The 24,628-nt window shown below is 46.4% G+C and overlaps 1 protein-coding gene across 6 annotated transcripts in view; it reads left to right on the forward strand.

Annotated features, from left to right (window-relative positions):
• The window catches only part of SLC39A11 (solute carrier family 39 member 11), a 447,715-nt gene that overhangs the window by 274,449 nt on the left and 148,638 nt on the right, over positions 1 to 24,628 (forward strand). For all 6 annotated transcript variants that reach the window (XM_089901696.1, XM_089901693.1, XM_089901697.1 and 3 more), the window contains exon 6: positions 10,657 to 10,827. In XM_089901696.1, coding sequence (XP_089757822.1) covers positions 10,657 to 10,827 — 171 coding nt within the window. The remainder of the gene's footprint in view (positions 1 to 10,656; positions 10,828 to 24,628) is intronic.

The raw sequence follows: 24,628 nt of genomic DNA on the forward strand, positions 1-24,628 counted from the left end.
TATACTGAACGTTTCTGTTTTATCTGAAATTCATGTACAACTGAGCACCCTGTCTTTTTATTTGCTAAATTCAGAAACTCTAGCAAGGGTCCTGTCCACATTAGATATTTTTGCTATACAGGCAGACCTCGTTTTATTATGCTTTGCTTTACTGAGTTTGCAGATTTTTTTTTTTTTTTAACAAATCAAAGGTTTGTGGCAACCTTTCATCGAACGAGTTTTTTTATTTTTTTGGCTGCGTTGGGGCTTTGTTGCTGCGCACGGGCTTTCTCTGGTTGCGGCGAGTGGGGGCTACTCTTTGTTGCGGTGTGCAGCCTTCCCATTGCAGTGGCTTCTTTTGTTGTGGAGCATGTACCCTAGAGCATGTGGGCTTCAGTAGCTGTGGAGCACGGGCTCAGTAGTTGTGGAGCACGGGCTCAGTAGTTGTGGTGCACGGGCTTAGTTGCTCCGCGGCATGTGGGATCTTCCCAGACCAGGGCTCGAACCCGTGTCCCCTGCGTTGGCAGGCAGACTCTTAACCACTGCGCCACCAGGGAAGTGCCTCGAACAAGTTTTATCAGCGCCATTTTCCAGCAGCATTTGCTCACTTTGTGTCTCTGTGTCACATTTTGGTAATTCTCACGCTATTTCAAACTTTTTCATTATTATTCTGTCTGTTACGGTGATCTGTCATTGGTCACCTTTGCTGTTACTGCTACAACTCACTGAGGGCTCAGATGACGGTCAGCACGTCTTTAGCAATAAAGTATTTTTAAGATATTTTTAAGGCATGATGCTGTTGCACATTAACAGGCTTCATCACAGTGTAAACATAACTTTTATATGCACTGGGAAACCAAGAAGCTCGTGGGACTCGCTTTACTGCGTTATTGGCTTCACTGGGGTGGTCCCGAACTGAACCCATGGTATCTCTGAGGTCTGCCTATATGTACTGTTTGCAAAACCGCTGTGCTGCATACAAGAATCCCAGGGGTGTGGGGGGACAGAAGGCTAGGGAAGCAAGAGAAGCTCTCAGATATCCTCTGCCTTTGAAAAGAGTGGTGTTTCATACGACACAAATGAACCTATCTACGAAACAGGAACAGACTCACAGACATAGAGAACAGACTTGTGGTTGCCGGGGGGGAGCGGGGGGTGGGTGGGCAGGATGGATTGGGAGTTTGGGATTAGTAGATGTAAACTATTATATCAACTATACTTCAGAAAATAAATTAAAAAATAAAAGTACACTGTCTGCAAAAAATTTAAAAAAAAAGGAAACAGTTGTGTTTGAATATTGAGAGAGAAAATTAGCTTTTGGGGCCATACCAGGTAGCGGTCTAAATCAAGCAGATAACACTTTGGAAAAAAATTTTATTTTATTGATGTATAGCTGATTTCCAATGCTGTACAGCAAAGTGATTCAGTTATACACACACACATATATATTATTTATCATATTCTTTTCTATTATGGGTTATCACAGGGTATTGAATATAGTTCCCTGTGCTCTACAGTAGGACCTTTTTGTTCATCCATCCTCTAGATAATAGTTTGCATCTGCTAATCCCAAACTCCCAGTCCATCCCTCCCCTCCCCTCACCCCGCCTTGGCAGCCCCAAGTCTGTTCTCTATGTACGTGAGTTTGTTTCTGTTTCATAAGTAAGTTCATTTGTGTCACATTTTAGACTCCATATATATGTGACATCATATGGTATTTGTCTTTGTCTGGCTTACTTCACTTAGTATGATCATCTCTAGGTCCATCCATGTTGACGCAAATGGCATTATTTCATTCTTTTTTATGGCTGTGTAGTATTCCATTATATATACACACCACATCTTCTTTATCCATTCCTCTGTCAGTGGACACTTAGGTTGTTCCCATGTCTTGGCTATTGTGACTAGTGCTGCTGTGAGCATAGGGGTGCATGTATGTTTTTGAATTCGAGTTTTGTCCAACACTTTTTTCTTTTAAGGGCACTTTGCCGTCTTGAGAAATGTCAAAAAGGAGTTTAGCAAATGGAGGCTGAAATTCCAGTGTGACCAGGTGGTTTCATCCATCTGATGTGTAATAATACCTGCTGTTCCCAGCTCCATCTCATTACTCACTGACACACATAAGTGGATCACAGGAAAGTTACTCGTATCTGTAAGGAAAAAGCTAGTCATATTCTCATTCCTTAAAGAAGCCTTGTTCGGACAGAGGACCTTTCACAAAAGAGGAAAGTAATATGCCTGGAACTATGAAAAATGTTCAATTTCACTTGTAGTCAAAGAAATACAAAGGAAGGGAAATGTCATTTCTCCCACAAATGAATACACTTATTTTTAAATGAGAAATACCCAAGCTGACTAAAAAATGGCATGATGAGAACTTGCAAACTCTGCCCAGGGGACTATAAATGGCGTGGCCTTTCTGGAAATTAATTAGACAAATACATCCAGGCCCTCTGATCAGCATTTCAGCTTCTGGGAACTTTGTTCATTCAGATCTCTGATTGTTTATATAGGTTAAAGATTTTGCAGTGATATTTATAGGGAAGAAAATTTAGAAATAGCCTAAAGGCTCAATGGTGTGAGAATGTAAATAGTACTTTGTACTGCTTGAAATGCTTATAAGGGTTTTTAATCATACGGCGGAAACGTTTGTGTTACGTTTAGTGCGAGTAAAAATAGTCAGCAGTTGTATAATATGATCATCTCAGTTATGTAAAACCACCTGAGAAAACTTGGAAGGAAATACACCAAACTCTAAATTTTTTTTTTTTAGCTGATGGGATTTCAGTTTTCTTCTGTTATACTTTGAGGTTTTCCAAGTTTGCTTAAATATGCATTTATATCTTTAGAATCAGAAATGAGGTTATTGGAAGGAGAGTTGTATTGGGGGTACTTGCCCAAAGGAGAGATGGATTAATGGCTGACCAGCCCTGCCTTGACTAGTTCAACCCACTAAACTTATTAAATTGATGACATTTAAATGAATGTCCTGCCATTGGTTCTATGCCAGGACTTTACATTTGCAGCCTAGATGTCGGTCTTTCCAAGGGGTTCCGGCGGATCTAGGGACACTCCTGGGTGGGTGACCTTGTAAGGAATTTCTCCCAGGAAAGGCGTGAGCATCGTTTTTCCTTCCCTCTTTCCTCTGTCTCTTGACCAACGGTAGACTGCATTATATCACACTCTACTGCACCCCCAGCTTCCCTGTTCCTGACAGTTGAGGCACGTTTCAAGTGCCCACGGGGTTCTAAAGACAGCATTTAAGGCAAAATATTGAAGCATCAAAATCTGCCCCACCCTCCTTGAAAATCCTTTTTCTTTCTTAAACCACCAGGACTTGCCTCCTACCCCCCAAGATCAAAAGCCAAGAATGAATTTGTTTTGTTTTTCTCTCCATTTCCACTGACGCCTCTCCTTTCTTGTGAGATCGAATCCAAAATTAATTCCAGGAGGTAGTACTGGAAGGTGGAAGGGGAGCCATGGGTCAAAGAAGGGAATTTTCTGTTGTTTCTTTTCAAATGCATCTATCTGCATTTGCATTTGTAAAACGCACGTGTGATACAGCTCCGCTGTGGTTCAATATTAGGAAACCAATTTTTGGCCGGCAGTTACTTACAAGCAAGCAGGGAAGCACCTGAAAGATTTAAGGATCTTTGCACAAAGATTCCCCATCCACCCCCAGTTGCAATAGGAATTTTCCCTCATGTGCTAAGCTCTGTCTCCTGGGATAGGTCAGCCCTTTTACATGTTCCAGCGGTATGTATGAATCATGAAGCCGTAAAACAGAGAACTGGTTCGTGAAGTCAAGCAGTACTTTCCCTGGGTGGGTGGGTGCCCATCCTGGGTGGGAGGGAGCAGAAGAGTACGCCCCCATGTGGCAAGAGAGAAGCACTGTATCTTTTAGCATCTGGAAGAGAAAGAGCGACCGCTCAGGCTTGAATAAAAAAGAAATGGTTTTGCAAATGATTGGCTTGGAACTAAGCAAAAATGCCTTTGAGCCATTAAAAGCTAGAGTCCCAGAGGCTAAGAAATTTGGAAAATATTTCTGTAGTTTTAAAAGAAACAAATGGAATATGAAACTGTATATTAAGATGTATAACCAAGGAATTCCCTGACGGTCCAGTGGTTAAGACTTGGGCTTTCACTGCTGTGGACCCGGGTGCGATCCCTGGTTGGGGAACTAAGATCCCACAAGCCGTGTGGTGTGGCCAAAAAATAAAATGAAACGTATCGTATCTGTAAGGAAATAGCTTAAAATATTTTTAAAATATTTTTTATATTTATATACGAAAAAATAAAATTCAAAGGAAGTGTACCAAAAAAAAAAAAAGTATGTATAATCAATTGCGATAACTAACATGAATCGTACTTTTCAGGTGCCAGGTTCCGTGCCAAGTGCTTTACATATATTTTAGTCCTCGTAACAGCCTTCCTAAGTAGATATGGCTATGAAACCCATTTTACTATAAAGGCACTGAGACACAGATACAGCATTTGCCTAAAGCCTTTATGGCTAATGATTGACAGAGTCACAGTCCCATGGTTGACAGAGCCATATGATCCCACAGCAGCCCGTGTGCTCCAGCATCTGTTCTCTCTACCACGTGCACTGGCCGCAAATGTGCAAAACATCAACGTGCACATACTGGACGAGGGGTGGGAACAAGTGACAGTCAGTGTATCGGGGATATTGGTGACTCTTTTGGGGGAATGGTCTTTCACGTAGTTATATTTACAGCTTTACAAAAAGGAAACAGTATGAGAATTATGGATAGGTTTAGAGACAGAAACAGGCTGTAGTTTTGAATGTCTCCAAGCTGAGGCGTCTTCTGCCAAGATGGGGAGAACCACGCTGGCTCTTCCTTGAAGTTCCACGTGGCTGCTAAGAAGGGCCTCCATGGGCCTTGCTTTCTCTACGTGCCAAGGTTGTTGTAACCCATGTTGAGTAGTTGCTTCACGTTCAGTGTTTCAAATTCAGCCTTCATTATATAAAGGAAGTTGTGCCAATCCCACAGCTGATGGAGGAAACAGAACCAAATTTCTCAGCAAACATTGCCACACTCATGTTGGTAATTGAATTTCTTCTCCCCAAGTTATTCTGATTCTCTGGGAAACAAGAAGGAAGGGGAAGGAAATATAAGTGAATGGATCCTCCTGTTTCCCTGCTTTTGATCAGCCTTTGGATTTTGTGTGTGTAGACTGCATAGTGAATATATATCGCTCTAATTCAACCAGATCATCTCCAGTGATACCTTGGGGACATTTTTAAAGCCCTTGTGGCTGGTGATCTGTTAATTAGTGTTGCCGTTATTCACTGGAGGCCTGAGCTCCCATCACTGGGCCTATTGGATTTGGCCGGTTACATCATCACAGGGACAGCAAACACCCTGTGTTCCTGCTGAGACGCCCCCCGGGTTATGAAACGAAGGTTACCGTGGCATTTATCTAGCAAGACGCGCTCAGTCTGACGACCTTGAACCCATAAGGATTCAAACATTATTTTTAAATCGTCTGTGTATTTTTTTTTTGCTGGAGGGAGGAGTGTAAGCTCCACCGTACTTTCAAAAGCATCGCTGATCCCAAATGGTGTAGAGCCTATGATCTAAAGACATCAAGGCCTTTCACTTCAAGGGGTGGAGGCTTATCCCCTCCCCGCCCCTTCCCCGGCTTGTGCCCACCAGACCTGGCTCTGTTTTTGCTGTGCAATATAACATGTTGGTACAAGAATCACATCCCTTGTTTGAGGGAGAAGAGCGCAGGGAACAAAAGGTGTCCAATAAGGTGACCCGGTGATTCAGCGGGAAAAGTGAGCTTTGGATCGGTCTGTCTGTTCTCCTGTGGTTCTCATTCTCAAACTTAGCGATGGGGTGCCTCTCCCGGAAGGATGAAGTGGGGGACGGTAGGCCGAACCCCAGCACTGGGCCCCTTCTTTCTGTGGATTCACAGACGCTTGAGTTTAAACTTTTTAAAAATGTTTCTTGACGATGGGCAACCTTGAAGTCTTTCCTTTCCACCTTCCCGAAAGGATTGTAACCCTGTGTCGCGTGCTTGGTGTTAATAAATACTTCCTGCTTAACAGCTGCTTTACACTTAAAACAGTAGGTCTGCTGGGTTAAGAAACAGCTTTGCCTGAAACGTTTTCAGGTTTGTGTACGAGCAGGTGTGATTGATTACAGATACGAGGTTCCCTCTGCGCCTTTTCTGCCTTTTCTGGTGTCGTGTAGTGCAAGCTCACTGGACTCTCTCCGAGCTAAACCTCTGGGGTTTCAGCCTTCTAAATGTCACTGCAGAGACTCGCTCGTGACCCTTTTTGGCGAGCAGAGGGGCAGGTAACCACTCCACCCCCCACCCCTGGTCAACCACGGGGCCCAGGTGAAGAAGTGGCTTCTGGAGGCAGAGGACCCAGCTTGACTCCCGCATCCATCTTGGACCGGCTGTGTGACCTGGGACCAGTTCCTCCACCTCTCTGTTCTTCAGGTTCCTTGTTTGTTAAAGGGGGTGGTCTCCACTTCATGGGGCTTTTGTAAGGATCGAGGGTCAGTTGAGAATAAGTTCTTGGCATCACCCCTTCCCGGATGTCGCTGATGACGTTTTTCATTTCTGAACCCGACATCGGGTGTTCCTTCCCTAAAATGTCCTTCCTCTTTGCCAAATCCTACTCGAAAAATGCCCAGACCTTTCCCCTCCCAGGAAATCTCACGGGTGCTTATCACTCTGGCAACACCCCTAACCCCGCGCCAGGCCTCCTTTAAGCGGTCCCTTTGTCCACGGCGCTGGTATTTTACTGGATGCTCTGCAATGGCTTAAGCAACCTTTCTGGGAGAGACAAGGGGATTCGTTGCTGGGGATGCATCCGGACTCTCTGTAATGATTTATTTGGACTGTTTTTCCTCGTTGCAGACTCGTTCGTGGCTGTTACCAAACGGTGGGTTATTTAACTTTCTCAAGTGCATCAGGCGTTCATACCCTCCCATTTCCCACTGGGAGAGGCAGTGACATCAGTTTTCACACCTCGGGACCCCAAGGCGAGACGTGCATCCTCGTCCCGGTTAATAACTCTTTATGCCTCTCGATGTTCCTATTAAACGCGTGTTTGGTGCTGGAATTTGCTGACGGGGCACCCATCATCTCCGTTGTTCTCTGTGCATTATTTGCAGGAAATTCAGAGCCGCATCCTTTTGTGACACTGACAGAAATCAGTCTAGCCTCCCACGCTTGTTAGAGAGTGTGAATTTCTGTCCCTTAGATTTACAGGAACATATTCACATCTTCCCTGTCTGTCCTCTCTTAAATTATAAAATCCCAAAGGGAGGAGATGGGTTTTTTTTGTTCCTATCAATGCCCACTGGAGAGCATCCAGGTCAGGGCCGCGTGTGCAGAGGAGGTCCAGGGAATCTGTGGTGTCCACTGACTGGTCCAGGAGACAGCTGAGCTCCCTTCATCACCACTCGGCTTCCTTCCTACACGGCACTTGGGCCTGTTTGCTTGTGCCTTTAGTGTCTATGGGCTTGAAATCCCACATGTTTTGTTCAGTTCCACGACCAGCCTCTGCAGCCCGAGTCATCAGGTTTTGTCAACGATATAAGAACACCCGTGTGTGCACAGAAACACACACCTATGCATACACACACAAAGACGGTCTGATATCTGAGGCAAGAAAGATGGTACCCAGCGGTAATCACACGCGTGTACACACACACACACACACACACACAGTATAGATGCCACATGGTGAATATTTAGCTTCAGCTCGTGCAAATATTGTCTAGGAGGAGTTGTTGCTATCCCCTGAGACAGCTGCATCCTCCAGAGGCCGGTGTCGTGAGTTGTGCCTACTGACCACTGGAGGGCTGACGACCCTGGCATTTCAGAGGACCGATAAAAGGCCCCTTCTCCCCAGTGGGTCTGAGATCCAGCTGTTTCTAAGAGAACCAGCTGGGGAGGAGTGAGTCTACCTGCTCGCTGGCTCTCTCTTACTGTTCAGCCTGCACTGGCTTGATCTGAATCAACAAACACATAATGGCTTTTCAAAAGAAGTGGTTTTTTCTTTTCATGTTTTTGGCATACAAACCGTATTCCACTAAGATAGGCTCATCCGGAAAGGGAATCAAAGATCTGATCCAGTTTATAGAATGAGACCCTGGTCTTGAAGCACCTGAGGGGGTGAGAGATAACTGCCCTTTTCTTGCTTTACTTCCAGGAGTAAGGAGAGGCCGCACCAAATGCCCGGGCTCAGGCGTAAAGGAATCCTCAAAGTTTCTTAATTTGACTTTGGGAAAATTTTTCTGCAATTTTCAGCTTAGAGATGAGAATTATTTTGCTTGTGAAAAATTTGTCCCTAGAGAAGGGAAGTAGTTACCACGGAGAGTTCCCTCCTACCCTTCAAGTCGGCTGGACCCCATCTGAGCAGAGCCTCAGTCAGGCTTCTGCTGTTTCCCCCAACCTGGGGAGCCATAAAATTTATCTTTCAAACCAGGACACTTTGGGGAGTGAAAGGGGCCACTAATAATCCCCCTGGGGTAGCAGAGCCAACACTGGGCTGTAGGGTTGCCCTGTCCTGTGGTGGATGTCCCAAAGACAGGCTCTGGTGACCTGTCTGTGACATCTGGGTCAGGCTCTGCAGGTTCAGATGATGGAGGGACGCTTGTCTCCATCTGTGTCCCCAGGTGTTTCCCTTCCTCTTGCAGGAAGCCTGTCTGAAAGATCCTTCCTTTGCTGTGAACCGCAGCCTGGGTTCCCTGCCTCAGTCTCGGTCCTGTGTTTCAGATCCAGGCAGTTTGCCTCCATTAGGGATTAGCAAATAACCCAGGAGACCATGGGTGTTTGGCATAATCTGGCCCTAAGAAATGACACTTTTCAAATATATACCCAAAGGGGAACTTTATTTTATTTTATTTTTAATTGAAGTATAGTTGATTTACAATTTTGTGTTAGGTTCAGATGTACAGCAAAGTGATTCAGTTATACATACTTGTATATCCTTTTTTCCAGATTCTTTTCCATTACAGTTTACTACAAGACATTGAATATAGTTCCCTGTGCTATACAGTAAATCCTTGTTTATCTATTTTGTATCTGGTAGTGTGCATCTGTTAATCCCATACTTCCAGTTTATCCCTCACCCCCTTCCCCCCAAAGGGGGACTTTTACAAGGAAGGTAATCTCATGAAACCCAAGGGCTGGGTACCTTAGTCGGCCCATGAGGGTCAGAATGTCCTGTGGCACCCAGGCTGCCATTTGTCTGTATTTCTGTCTGTCTGTCTCTCTGTGTGTCTGTCTCTGGCTGCGTGGTTTCCCATCTCTGCTTGTCTCTGTACATCTGTTACCTTCTGTCTCTCTGTCTGGCTGCCCCCTACTCCCATTCGTGCACGTACGTCGTGGCTGCCCTTATATCACATGACCTTTCGGATGCAGAGCCCACACTGGGGGTCACGTGGTCCTTCCCCATTCCCGTCCCCCATCCCTGGGGAGAGAATCTGATTGGCTGAGCCTGGCATCCGAGTTGGTTCCCCCTGAGTCAGTGTGACCTGTAGAGCAGGGTCACCTCCTGCAGGAGGGAGGGGACGTGTGACAGCAGCCACAGTCCACACATAAGCACTTTGTATGGTCTGAGCACTTTGGTGCAGCCTCTCATTTAATTCTCACAAAACCCTTGTGGCATAGGTTCTGTTCTTACCCCATTTTATAAATCAAGAAACTAAGGCACAGAGAGGTTAAATAGCTTGTTCCGCACCACACGGCTGATGAGAGGCTGAGTCAGGAAGTGAGCCAGGCAGCCTAGTTCCAGAATCTGTGCTCAGTCCTGCTTCTCTTAAACAGGCAGTGTTAGGATGCCCCATTTTCATCTCTTTGCCCTTTTTCTGTTTTTTTTTTTTTCGTTGATAAGTCCTGTACTCAGAGATAACCGTGGCTTACTATTTGACATTTATATTTTCAATCTGTTTTCAGTACATACACATAAATTTAAACAAAATTGTGCTATCACGTTCTATATTATAATTTTATTTTTATTTATAATTTTATTTTTTTATTTATAAATTTTATTTTTATTTATTCTATATTATAATTTTTCCGTTTAGCAACATATTATTCAAATTTTTCTCATTTTTTTCTAACATCTTTCTTGGAGTATACTTGCTTTACAGTGGTGTGCTAGTTTCTGCTGTATAACAAAGTGACTCAGGGCTTCCCTGGTGGTGCAGTGGTTGAGAGTCCGCCTGCCGATGCAGGGGACACAGGTTCGTGCCCCGGTTCGGGAAGATCCCACATGCCGCGGAGCGGCTGGGCCCGTGAGCCATGGCCGCTGAGCCTGTGCGTCCGGAGCCTGTGCTTCGCAACGGGAGAGGCCACAGCAGCAAGAGGCCCGCGTACCACAAAACAACAACAACAAAAAAAAAGCAAAGTGACTCAGCTCTGCATAAGCATATATCTTTTTACCCTTTTTAGTACCCATACGTTGGGCACTGAGTGTCTGTTCAAGGACTGATTGATGAATGAACGAGTAAGTGAATGAATGCAGGCGGGGAGGACTAGGCAGAAGCACACACGGGCCCTCAGGGAGTTAGGAAATAGACCATTTTCCAGCCCTGAAAGCTTCCTCCAGCTGCTGCTTGTCCAAGTACTGACGTGCCTGTTTTCAAACTACTCTCTCTTTCCATCCCTCTCTTTTTTGCTCAGACAAGAGTGAGAATGGCGAGGCATATCAGCGGAAGAAGGCAGTGACCACCGACCTTCCAGAGGGCCCAGCTGCCCCTGTGCTGTCTCAAGGGAACCCGGTGCTGCCCGGCGGCAGCAGCTGGAGGAGGATCGTGCTACTCATCTTGGCCATCACCATACACAACATCCCAGGTGAGGTCTTGCCCCGAGCGGTCCAGCCACGGGTCTGAGGGTGAAGTGACTCTGTCAGCTCAGTTGCCTGGCTGGAAAAGGGGCTTGGGCAATCGTGAGGCTGGTCCTTTCTCGAGGGGGCATGCGGGAGGGAGTGCAAAGATTTCTTGAGTTTATTTTTTGGGTTACCGGCTCTGGATTGATCACTGCGTGTTAAAACTTCTGGTCCCAGTTACCGCAGACAGTTTCACTCCAGTTTCCACCTATGAGTTCCTTTCTTCACATATTTGATACCAAGTCGTTTGGGCATAAATTCATAGCTGTTGCCCGATCGCTGTGGCTTGCACCTCTCGTAAACACAGAGTGTCTCTGGTTCTTCTTAATCCTTTTTAAAAGTATTGAATTCAGTACAGTTGTACACTGATGTTTGCCTTACCTGCTTTCTTCACGGGGACATCTTTCTGAGATGTCATTACCGTTACCGAGTCCAAGCTCGTACTGCTCACCATGTGACAGGTCAATAAATCGAGAGATGAGTTGTTGGGGTGAGGGATAGCGACTTTATTTGGAAAGCCAGCAGACCGAGAGGATGGTGGACTCGTGTCCCAAAGAACCATCTTGCCTGGGTTAGAATTCAGGCTTCTTTTATACTAAAAGGGGAGGGAGTAAAGTCAGACATTTCCTGGTTCTGGTCAGACTCCGGAGGGGGTGTGTTAATTTCTTCCTCCCTGCAGCCGTTCACAGGTGGGCCTGGTCAGGATGTCTCCTCTGAGCTAAACAAAGGTATTTTCTTTCCCATTACCTGGGAGGCAGGGTTCCCAGAGATGGGCCATTATGTATAATTTGAGCTTATAGGCCACATCCCTTTAGTGGTGAATTTGTAACAGAATACAAAGGTTCTTCCCTATTACATTACCAATCCTTTCCTTTTTAACATTTTGGAGTAATTTGTTTTGTGTCTTTGGATTTATTTTAATCGATTGGTGTTCTGTTTCAAAAATAATATGTTTTATATGGAGTAACTAGAAAAGACAGATAAGCGTGAAAAAAGAGTAAAGATATTATTAAAAAAACAAATTGAGAGACCCTGAGGATCTCCTTGGGTTACATTGCGGAATTCCAGCTCTACTACTTAACTAACTAGTTTATCTTGACAAATGACGTGAGCTCTCTGAACCTTGGTGTTCTCATCTATGAAGTGGGGATAATGCTACTACTGAGATAACTGGGATATTATTTACAAAGTGAACTATACCAATTTTGATAATTAAAGAAGATTATATATATATACAGTAGCTGGGCCATTTGAGCATTTGAAAAGTGGTAGCTGTTATTAGCGTTAATAATACTCCTGACTCCTTCAGTCTTGTGTTCTTAAACATTCTGATCCATCTTTCATAGTTTTGGAACTCAAGTCTGAGTGACAACCTTGCTCAGGGAGCAGCCCCAGGTGATATATTATCTGAGTCCTTGCAGAGTTCATAATGTCAACCTGTTACCCCAGTACAGGAGCAGAGACTGGACTAGGCATAGCTTTTGCTAGAGGTACCTATTTCTCCTTGTAGCTCTTATAGATGTTGCTCTGGTATCTTCTGGCTTCAATACTGTGGAAACGAAGGCCACGGCCAAACCGAGATTTTTCCCCTGTGTGTGCCTTGATAGCCTTTTGCTTGTGCAGTGAAGACTTCTTTTGGTCATCTTTAAGGAATGAAAATATCAATATGTTGTCTGTTGCAGTGTACATATGAAATCTCTCAGAACATCTCGTCTAATCACTCAGCTCAGATCTTCCTCTAGATGAGAAGCCTTTTCCTCTCTTATTTCTATCCTGATCTTAGGAATTTCTATCATAGGATCGTATAGGCCAATTTGCTCCCACTTTTTGTCAGCATCTGTTTCCCTCTCATTTTTCTCTTGGCTTTTTTCCCTTTGGGTTCTGAGTCAACTATTTTGGTTGTTTTCCGAGAGCTTGCTATTCAGTATGTCTTGAGATGATGTCTTACGTGGGACCCCAGCACACAAATCTGACCAAAGTGGATTTGCCTGGGTGGAAGGATCTGGTCATACTCACGCCCAGTATGTTAAAGAGCTTATCGAGAGACCAGGGTCTCTGCAGAGGGCACAGTTCCAAAACCTCCACGGTCACTTTCAACCTGTTAAATGCTAATCATTCAAGAAGAGAAGTTACTTAGGCCGTCTTTTCAGTCATAATAGTTAGCGGCTGTCTTTCTGCCATTTAAGACTCCTTCTTTAACCAGCTGAAAAAGAATAAAGATCTAAATACAAATAGATGTGTTTCTGAAGGCCCCCCTGGGGCTCAGTCCCAGAGTCTCAAGCTTCTAACTTCAGTCTAAAGGGAAGTTCACTCGCCCACCGTTGCCTTCTGACAGCTTCGTGCCTTTTGATGAGAACCGTTTCAAGAGCTTGTCTGTCGCCAACTTATCTTTGAAAAGGTCTCTTCTTTAGCGCTAGCCTTCATGGTTTATTAAAAATTTAACTAGAGCTTTGATGTTCCCCGAGACTCTGGGTTTAAAGGTAGATTTTCACAGCAACTAAATGGATAATTGATTTTTTTGAAGTTTTTTTGTCTTGGCTGGTTCAGTTTTGTATGTCCTGGGGATGACATTTTGTTTAAAAAAACCTTTTTTTTAAAATGTAGGAGTTAAAAGGAAATCTTATTAGCCCGTGTGCTGTCTCCCAGAGGTTTCTGGAGCGCGAGGACCCACACGCAGACATGAGTGCACACCCAAGGCACTTGGCTTCATATTTTAGACACGTGTGCAAGGATAAATGAGTCCTGAAACTTCTGTGGTTCACAGTCCCCCCAGGAATCTGCTAAGGGCTATGGACCCTCTCGTAAGAGAAGGTTGCACGCAAACCAGTTACCAGGCAGTTTGGGGTATTCACAGATCTCACGAAGTCCACCCACGGCTCCAGAGCAGGAAGGAACCCCTGCTTTAGAGAAACAAACTGTCCAGCCGTGCAAGGACTTGAAATGTTTCAGGAGGAAAGGGTGATGCCCGATGGAGGCCAGCAGACGTGAGCCCTGCTCACCGGCGAGTGGTGGGTTCAAAGGCTCCCGAGGATGTGGGGGGCTTCCCCCTTCACCAAACGTTCCTTCTATGGCTCGGCCCGGGGAGCTGAGCCCTTTGGAAAATGATCTCCCAAGGAAACGGCATGTTTTCTGTGAAAGCAACCCCACTCTGTAGCCTTGGGAGCACACTGTCTCTTAACGGGCTTCTCCTGCCATGTCATACAGACTCCTGGGCTCGGAGCCTTCCAGGGATTTACGGGCTTTCGGAAAACAGGCTCCCTCTCTGTGTCAGAGTGGAATTAAAAATCAACCAGCCATGGAGTTCCCACTAATCTCTTTTCATAAGTAGCTTACGGTCTTTGTACGTGAGAACGTTAAATTTAGAGCTTAAAGGGATTCTAGAACTTATCTCATTTAAGCACTGCTCCATCGGAGAATTTGGTGGGGTTGGCAGGGAGGGGGGGAGGGGGGGAGGAGGCGTGTGTGTTAATTATCCCTGTGGTTCCTTCCAGCTCTGGCACTGGATGATTTGGTGAAAAAGAAGACAAGTAGTACATTGTTAATTTCATTTATTTCACAGTGTTCATCACTCCTTTCTGGGTGACACCTCCCTGTATCCTGTGTCTGCCTCTGTCTTGATAGTTATCACTCTGAATGCAGTTATTTGAATGTATCTGTGTCTCCCCCGTACATGGAGCTTCTTGCAAGAAGGCCTGTGCCGTCTTGTTTTTGGAACCCATGTTACAGTTCATATTGAAGCACATTATATATTCCGGCTCTGGGGATGGCTGGTGCATTCGGGGACCTGGCCTCCTTTCTAGGAGGGGAGTCAGGTGTCTCAGTTTCCTATCCACCTTGGCCGCCAGGTGGGCTAAGGGACGCATTTAACTTCTGTGGGTCTCTGGGATACACTGGACTTTCCTTGCTGTTTGACGTGATTCATAAAGGTCCATAGAAAAAGAGGCTGGGTAAATCGCACACTTTATATTTCCTCTCATCAGAGCCAGGGGTCAAGTTTGCTTTGCTGGTTGTGACTGTGACGCAGAGAGAGCTGGAGGTCACTGCCTGTGTCTCTAGAACAGCAGGACAGTTGATTTTAATTGTTTGGCTTGTCCTCCTGACGGCTCCTAATAGGACCCCATTTCATGGCTTTAGATGAGACGCTTGACGTTTTCATCAGAAGTGATTTTGTTTGAGGGAACAAAACCCCACAGATTTATACACTAATATGTTAACAGTGGTTGGTTATTCTTGGGCTTATGGAGTTACAGGATTACGGCTGATTTTTATTTCCTTCGTGTTTTGTGAGATTTATAACTCAACTTTTCTGTAATGAATATTTATGATTCATGTGATCAGATAAAAATGCTTTTTGTTTTTATTTTATTTTTTGTATTGAATTATAGTTGATTTACAGTGCCTTTTAAATTAATTAATTAATTAATTGATTTTATTTTTGGCTGCATTGGGTCTTTGTTGCCGCACGTGGGCTTTCTCTAGTTGCGGCGAGCGGGGGCTACTCTTCATTGGGGAACACGGGCTTCTCATTGCGGTGGCTTCTCTTGTTGTGGAGCACGGGCTCTAGGCGTGTGGGCTTCAGTCGTTGTGGCACATGGGCTCAGTAGTTGTGGCACGCGGGCTCTAGAGCACAGGCTCAGTAGTTGTGGCTCGCAGGCTTAGTCGCTCTGCGGCATGTGGGATCTTCCCGGACCAGGGATCGAACCTGTGTCCTCTGCACTGGCAGGCAGATTCTTAGCCAGTGCACCACCAGGGAAGTTCCTACGGCGTTGTGTTGATTCCTGCTGTACAGCAAAGTGATTTAGCTATATATATCTATATATCTATATATCTCAGCCTCCGTGGTCACACTGCATCCGTTTCTGTATCTTATCTCCCCCTGCCTCCTTCTTATAAAGACCCTGTGACTACAGTGTGGGCCCCACCCCGGTAATCCGGGGGTCGTTACCCCATCCACAGATAATCCAGGGTAATCACATCTGCAGAGTCTCCTTTGCCAGGAGAAGGTGGCACTCCCAGGTTCCAGGGATTGTTGGTGGCCTGAGCCCGGGCACTTGCTTCATTCTGCCTTGGTCTCCACATGCTGTGGCTTTGACAAGGCTGCACTGAGCGTGTGTGGAAAGGAGCCAACAGCTCAAAAGAAGAACTTACTGAGTCTTCATTTTCCTGGGGCAAAGAGTGAATAGAAAGTTCTAATAGCCATGGAACTTTCCCGGGAAAGCCCTGATGCCGCCGCCTCCGCTTCACATTGCTCTGCTCCCAGAAACTGGAGGGACATTTTGTGCAGCCAGACACCCAGGCTCAGTCAGTTGAGTACGCTGAGCCCCACTCCACACCACAAATCACTGGCAGGAATACAATGCCCTGATGACACCGGAGGCCACCGTTTCCTGGGGCCTTTCGAAGCTCCAGACGTCAAGTGCTCCACGTATATGATTTAGGTATTTGCACCCCTGGTTTACATTTTAGCAGCTGAGACCCAGAGTGGTCAAAGACCGAGCTCACGGTCACACAGCAGGTCCCGGTAGACCGTGATTCATGCTCGTCTCTGTATGCCGCCTCCAGTCTGCCTGTTGCCATAGGGAGCTCCGTTGCGTTCCTTCCGGTGGATCACAGAGCTTTTCAGCCGTGATTCCAGAAAAGTTCAGCAAGTGCGTCTCACTGTTTGGAGCTTGCCACGCCAGATGTTAGCATCCGTGATGGTCACTCCTGATGCCGCAGGCTCATCTCAGCAAGGAGATGTGGGTGGAGGAAGCCTGGAGCGGAAGCCGCATCCCCGTCAGGGCACCTGCCGCTGTGGGCTCCCTGCACATATGTGTGCGGGGTGAACACCGTGCAGCCCCCTTCACACCCACCACCACCACCGTCAAGCGAGGGCGGTCGGGACTCCCAGGCAGACGGTCACTGCTTCAACCACGTCAAGGAAGGAGACGTGGAGGGAGGGGCCGAGCACAGGATTTAGAGTCAGAAAGGCCAGGACTTGGACCCTGCAGCCACCAGCTCTACTAGCTGAGTGTTCCTAGGTAAGATTATGGGAGTCTCAGTTTTCCCAGCTCTAAAACGGAGATAACGTCTATCTTGCTGTTCAATATTCAGTGAGGTGACAGCATGGCAACAAGCAAGGCCGCTCCCCGTGTTGCCTGCCACGTAGCGCAGATCACGATGCCCGGGACACAGTAGGGTCCGAACAACGTTAATCTCCCTCCACCTCCTCCGGGTCCCCACGCCCCTCCTCCCACCTACTTTTGGCTTCCCTTTGCTCCCCAAAGATCGTTCAGTTCTGGTCTCGGTGGTCTCGAGTGGGACCATCTCAGATCACTTTGCTTTTTGCCTCCAGGAGGTTACATGCGAAGATGCGTTTACTCCAGGAGTTTGGAAACATTGTAATGTTCTCCTGTAATTATCTGATTCTCAGTGGGGAGCCTGACATTATAATTAGCGCAGGCTCCTGTGTGGGGTGACATTCTGCTTGGCATATTGTGCTCCTGGGCGTGTGCCGTAGCAGACACTCGTAGCACACTCCCAAATCAGGCTGTTGGGTTTGAGCGTGAGAATTGGCGGCACAGACACCCAGAGAGTGAAATCGCAGCTCTCGGATCCCCACGTGATCCCTGGAAAGCGACTAGGCGACTTTTAGATTCGCCATCAACTCCGGCCCCAAGGCCAGCAGACACACAGATGCCTGTGCCCTACTCTCTGGCCTTCAGATCAAGGAGGCTACATTCTAAGGCTGCACAAGGATGAGGGTTTGAAATTGAGACCCATTTCCACATCTCCTAGGTTATGTCCTCCTTCTACCTGTTACGTAAATTGAAGAAAGAAGTTAAAGCAAGAGAATTTGAACCTATTTTTGTATCAGGACTCAATCCAGTCACCTCCAGTTGTCTTTCTACTATGGCCAGGCAGATCGTGGCTGGAACATGGTTTGCGTGAAGCCCTTTTGGAGGTGCACTGCCCAAAATGCCAGCTACTAGCCATGTGGATAAGCACAGGGTTTAGAATCAGAAAGGCCCGGGCTTGAATCCTGGAGCCACCAAATGTTCTGCTCTTTATTGATCAGAATTAAAGAAAATGCAGAATCTAGACCCTCAGTTGTACTTTGCCACATGTCAAGTGCTGGAGAGCCGTATGCAGCTATGGCTGCCATATTGGACAGCAGACAGAGAACAATTCCACGATCACAGAAAGTTCTACTGGATGGCACTGCTGTTGGATGGACCGCATGGAAATGTAACTTCACCAATTATTCAGAGCCTACCCAAGCTTGCCTTGGGACGAGTTTTATTTAGGGAAGACATTTTGTTTCCTGAGATGGTTTTTCTCAGTCATGGGGTGTGTCAAAAATACGTTATGAATAAAATACTTAGAGATCAAAACTTGCAAGTTATATATTTATTGTTTTAATAAATTAAGGGTGGTACAGGGTCATCCCTGTGGCGCCATCATTCTTGTTCCCTTTGGTTCTGATCTGGTTTTGTGGGGATGGCACAAGGTGAGGGCGGCTTGTGCAGGGGAATCATGCTGCAGGCTTGTGTCATGTCCAGTGTCCGGGGGCAATGGAGGGCTGCTCCCAGGTCAGCTAGTCACGCTCTCCTCTGGGCGTGACGTGTTGTCTGCAAAGAGACACACACCCATCCCCCGAGCAGGGCGACATCATTGGTCTGTGTCAGCTTAGCCCCTCACAGAACAGCCGCTCCTGACTCACCCTGGAGTTTGAAGAAAGGACGTTAACTGTCACATGAAAATCATCGTGGCATTTATTGTCACATTTTTGCTGGGGACATTGCCCAGTTCATCACCCGGTTCTCTTAAATATTTATTTCAGAATGCACCACCTGGAAAAGCTTTGTCTCCCTTGTTGAAACGATACTTATAATTTAGTGTGTATACCTTTTTTTTCACCCTCTGCGGCCAAGAAGCCCAGAGGCCCATTTGCGGCTGAGATAAGAATGAAATGGATTCTTCTGGTCTGAGTCTCTGAATTCTTCTCTCACTTTACAACCTATTGTTGTGCTGCACTTTTAACCCATTTCAGAAGGAGGTAGGTTATTAAGTGGCACACGTGATTTTATTCCATTGCCACTAGTCTTCTGTGTTCTCTTTCCTGGTCACAGATTATATATCTAACCCAGATACGTGGCCTGAAAAATGCTCTTCTCTGGCTGTAATGGGCACCAGGTGAGAGGTGAGGAGGTCATGTTTACAGCGTTCAAATAATCAATCATCAGCAGTGCTTTCTGGAAACTTTCTGTCTACGGAGCACCGGGGTCCCCCGGGGTCCCCCTTCTCCTCAGAAGTATATGCAGGCTACGTGTGCCATTTTCAACTTTAGAGGAGCCATGTTAAAAAAGATATTTAAAAAATCAGGTGAGGGGCTTCCCTGGTGGCGCAGTGGTTGAGAGTCCGCCTGCCGATGCGGGGGACGCGGGTTCGTGCCCCGGTCCGGGAAGATCCCACGTGCCACGGAGCGGCTGGGCCCGTGAGCCATGGCCGCTGAGCCTGCGCGTCCGGAGCCTGTGCTCCGCAGCGGGAGAGGCCACAGCAGTGAGAGGCCCGCGTACCGCAAAGAAAAAAAAAAAAAAATCAGGCGAAATTGGTTTTTAAAATATATTTTATTTACCCTAAATTAGCCAAAGTATGATCATTTCAACATAGAATCATTATTTTAAAAATCGAGATTATTTCACATTGTTCTTTTTCATACTAAAGTCTTTGAAATCCAGTGTGTATTTTACACTTCTGGCACATCATTTTCTGGGTGATTCAAGTAAAATGTCGCCCTACTGCAAAAAGATTTTATACTTCTTCCGTTTTCAAATTTAAACAAATTAATTAAAATTACATTATTTATTTTCTCCATCATACTAGCCAAATTCCAAGTGTCTTGTAGCCACACAGGGCTAGTAGCTGCCACTTTGTGTTTTTTTTTAATATTTACTTATTTATTTTGGCTGCACTGGTCTTAGTTGTGGCACGCGAACTCTTAGTTGCGACATGCATGTGGGATCTAGTTCCCTGGCCAGGGATCGAACCCAGGCTCCCTGCACTGGGAGCGTGGAGTCATACCCACTGGCCCACCAGGGAAGTCCCACAGTAGCTGCTACTTTGGATGGCACAGATGTAGGTGCTCCCAGAGGTACAAAAAAGAATGCGAGGCGGTCCTTACTTTGAAAGAGTTTGCAATCCAACAGGAGAAAGTTTATACACACATATTATAATACAGTGCAGGATGAATCGATTCTCACAGGAGGTCAGCAGAATCGAGACGAGCTCTCAGTGGAAAGGTGTGATCTTTCTTTTGGTTCAGCGAACATCGAAGACTTTGAAGATGGTGCATAAAATGTCATATTTAGTGTTTGAAGAGTTGTGATTGAGCCCAGACATTGTAGGACCAATTGCCAGTGTTTGCATCCACAGTAGAGGGGATGAGAAGAGGCCCTGCACACCGGCGGGCAGGAAGGCTCGAAGCCACTGGCTGGCTGGACATCAGGCTGGTCTCTTTCTTCCAGTAGTTAACGAGGTAGCTAGGAGGTAATACACAGGCACAGCGCTGACCTGCCTCCGTGGCTGCGGGGCAGATCACCTTACTGTCAGCAGTCACCTTTTCTGCCAGAATTTTATCACTTCTGCTCTGTTCGGTTGGGCGGCTCCATCCCAGCCCAAGGCTGCGTGAGAAATACCTTCAGACCCTTTCCTGCTCCTGGAAAAACCACCCAGGACAGCACCCCCGTGCTGTCTGCCACCGTCCTCAGTAATTGAAGGTATGATTGTGTTGCTAACTAACTATTCCAGAGTCCCCGCTGGCTTTGCGATGATCTTTGACAAGAGCTTGATTTGTCCTTGCTTCCACTGTAAAGAGAATGGTACGTTTCTAAAATTTTGGTTTATAAAAATACCCAGCCCCTTCGCGCTAGCCTGAGAACCCTCCAAGGAACCGTGTCATCTTCTGACGAGTCTGTCTCTCCCCTGTTGAGTGACCTCATTTGTTCAGAAGCTGTAGCAGGTAACAAGTTTAATCAATCGATGACATCCGAGGTGCGGCTTAATCAATTGATAACATTTGAGGTGCGTACTTTATAGTGGCCTCAGCTCATTCATATTCATATATGCTAATTTTAGTGCCCATTAATTATGTATTTAATAAGTCCCCGTTTATTCCATTTTGTCTGTACTCCCTTGATAGCTGTTATGATGTGGCGTTGAAAATAATTAAAATGTTACTGTGTTCTGCAAATAACAGCTAACCAAGGATGAATCCTGAAATCAACCTTCCATTTTCTTTTCCTTTCTCTGATTAAGTACGGTGAGTGAAATGACAGCGAGTGAAGTGACACCTAAATGTACTTCGTGGTCCACCCCTGCTCTCGTTTGTTTGTCTCCCTTTTCAGGGAGGTAATTGCCATTCAAACTCCCCGCTCAGCACAGATGTGACTTCACTTAACAACGTCCGTTGCTTTGGGCTCACATCTTCTTGGTGACGTGGAGACCCCTTCAGAGGTGGAGCACTCAGCCTGGGGATTTGGGCTCAGAGAGGAGAAGATGCATGGCTCCTGACAGCATAAAGGTTGCCAGTTCAGTCTGTGTGAAGCCCCTTGGGGGCTTTCCATGAAGCCGAGCTCCCTCCAACACCTAGATTTTCAAGCCGTTTCAAACCACCCATCTTCAGAGGCCCAACTCTTTAGAGACTAGCCGACCCCGTGGTCTGTGTTTTTTGGGTATTACCTGCCCGAAGGGGCAGCACCACATCCTCATTCAAGGCCTCGCCCTAAGACTCTGCCCGCACTTGCCCTGGTTGGTAGCTATTGTGAGTATATATTTGATCCCGTTTCCTGTTGCCCCGGACCTTGTGCCAATGCTTGCCATGCCCCCGTGTCCTACGAATTACTCAGCACAGTCACTCCCCCAGCCCCTAATCTTCTCCTCCCACTACTTGGTATTTTCCTAACCCTGGAAGTGTCCCTAATCAGTTGATCTTTGCAGCCCCTGCTCGAGGTTTCAGCTGCACCCTCGGCAAAGCAGGTATTGGAAATGGAACTCAGATGAGGGCTTGACGGTGAAATCGGGCTCTTCTACTTAATAATTCCACTCAAAGGAGAACGAACGAACAAAGACAGGAATCTCAGATCTGTCATGTTAATGGGCTCCCGAAAAACATTAATCAGAAAATAACTCACAGCTCCTGGGGACAAGAAAACTTGGAAATTGCATTTGCATTATAGCAGTTCAGACGAGCCAAACCACGGATAAGTAAGAGTTAGGAATCAGAGTCTCTCGTTTTCATCTCATTTTGAAAATAACTGTGTGATCGTTACGTTTGACAACTTTCCAAGGTGAAGGAAGGAAGGGGAATAATTCTCACCCCACCCCCTAGTTCACGGGTGATATAAGAACGAACTGTGGTCGTGGAAATGAGCCTGCCTGAGACGTAAAGGTACCAGGTAAACAGCAGTGATCCTGATTGTTGGACATGGCAGCGGAAAGCGCCGTTTACCGGCACCTTTGCCTTCCAAATCTCATTCCCTTTCAACTTCTGAGCTTTGCACCCATCAGCTCTCTTCTCTTGCTGTCATTAAAGTTCAGAGCTTTCATTTCCAGAGATTTTGTTCACTTGCTCCTCTCTGTATATTCTCAGAAACCCTTCCTGGCGCAGAGATGCTAGGGAAGAGGTGGGTTCATGGTGCCAGGGAAGAGGTGGGTTCATGGTGCCAGGGAAGAAGTAAAAATCTCTGAATCCTGTTTTCAGGTGCGAACAAAGTCTTCTTAAATGTCAACCCAGCCACCCTTCTCTTTTAATCAAACACTTTTCTCCAGCCGAGCCGTTTGTTTATGAGAAGTCACGGTGGCATCTTAGCTTTCCTTTTTGTGCCCTGTGCTCCGGGGTCAGCCTCTCCTTCACACACGGGCCACGTAGGGCTTTTCTGTCGGCCATGGGGCGTGTGAGGGGGGAAGCCAGCTGATGAACTGAGTCACTGACCCCTGCAGAGGACAGAGGCATAAACCAGGGGAGGAGGGTGGAGACGTGGAATTCCAAGCGCCAAGGGCTCGGGGAGGGGGGGAATGCTGGGGTGTGCATGGGGTCTGGGGAGGACATTTGGGCCCGTTCACCTTTCCATGCTCCTGGGCCCCCGCCCTGTAAGGGACCAGTTGCTCTGCTCTGATTTGCTTGGTCCTCAAAGGCTCCGGATAAGTGCTGGGTTTTACCTCCCGGTAATTCTGAAGAGTACCCTGTTGCTTAGAGACGGGAGACAGTGCCTGGAGTGAAGATAAGGTTGTCAAGGAAACCGAGCCACAAATTCCCTTGTTTTCCTTCGGGTTGCTGGACAGAAGAGGAAAGGAGTTTTGCTCTGACAACTGGAAGAAGAGAAGTAGCTTCTTCTGCTGTGTGCGTCTTTAACAAATTGATGTGTTATCCAAGGCATAGCTGAGTTAGTACCTGAGTTGACAAACAGGGAGTTGAGTTTTGCGTCCTTTTTTGTTATCAGTGAGCACTTTCTGATACAGACAGAATTAAGCAACGATTTTAATCCTGATTTCTTATGAGACGTGTGGACCCCAGGACCGCCCCCCCCACTGCCCCGCCGCTGTTACACAACTTGGCTCTTGACTTTGGAGTTTTCATCTATTGTCTCAACTTTTCTCTTTCCGTGGGGGTGAGATGTTCTTTTTGGAGATTTCACAGCAGCAGCATATGCCCTTTTCCATTCTCCATCTTTGAATTATTTGCATGTTTCAGATGGTGGTAATCGATAAACCTAGATATCTTCCTCTGAACTCTGGTGCTCGTAATAAAGGAAGAAAAAAATCCTCACGGCCATCCTCAAGGGATTCTTTGTCGAAGCCACAAAAGTTCACACCTGCTCTACGCTATTGTGTCAGCAGGCTGAATTGAAGGGGGCCACATCCAGGAGTGGTACTTAAATGCTCCCTTCCCCCCTGGCACGCGTTTAAGGCACAGATAAACCTTCTTCATGTCTCAGAGGTAACAATTTTAGTTGAGAGGGCCCCCAGGGCCATGCGTTCCTCTCCTTCTGTATTAGTGTCCTAGGGCTGCTTAACAAAGTACTGGAAACTGAGGGGCTTAAAGAACAGAACTTTATTGCCTCACAGCTCCGGAGGCTGGAAATCCAACATCAAGGAGTCAGCAGGGTGGTTCCTCTGAGGCTGCGAGGGAAGGGTCTCTTCCAGGTTCTCTCTTTGCCTTGTAGATGGCCGTCGTCTCCCTGTGTCTCGTCACGTTTGTCTTCCCGCTATAACTGTCTTGTTTTATAAGGACACCAGTCATGTTGGATTAGGGACCCACCCTATTCCAGTGTGCCCTCATCTTAGCTAATGTATCTACAACAACCCTAATTTCCAAATAAGGTCACGTTCTGAGGTCCTGCGGGTTAGGACTTCAGCATATGGGTTTTGGGGGGCACAGTTGCATCCATAACACCCTCCGTTCAGAAAGACAAGACAAAGGATGTTTACTCTGCCTCTTAAAAGACCTGTAATACGAATATAAGCCAAATATAATTAGTCAACTCAGATGAGCACGTTGATGGCATGCCAGTTAATCTGTAGCCGACACAAAGCTGGGACGGACAGGTAATTTGTGGAGTGATTAAGTCATTAAATCAAAAGATCTCAACACGCTGGAATTCCGATGGGCCCTAACGATGTGGAAATGAGCAGAAACAGGGACCCAAGTAGGGTCCTGAAATGAGATTCCCCCAAACACGTGATAAAAGCATACTCAGGAGCAAGAAAAAGGATTTGGGTTTTAATTCA

Source organism: Delphinapterus leucas, chromosome 19 (assembly GCF_059928025.1).
Source record: "Delphinapterus leucas isolate spDelLeu-1000000601 "Yukka" chromosome 19, BTC_Dleu_Yukka2, whole genome shotgun sequence".
Taxonomy (NCBI): Eukaryota; Metazoa; Chordata; class Mammalia; order Artiodactyla; family Monodontidae; genus Delphinapterus; species Delphinapterus leucas.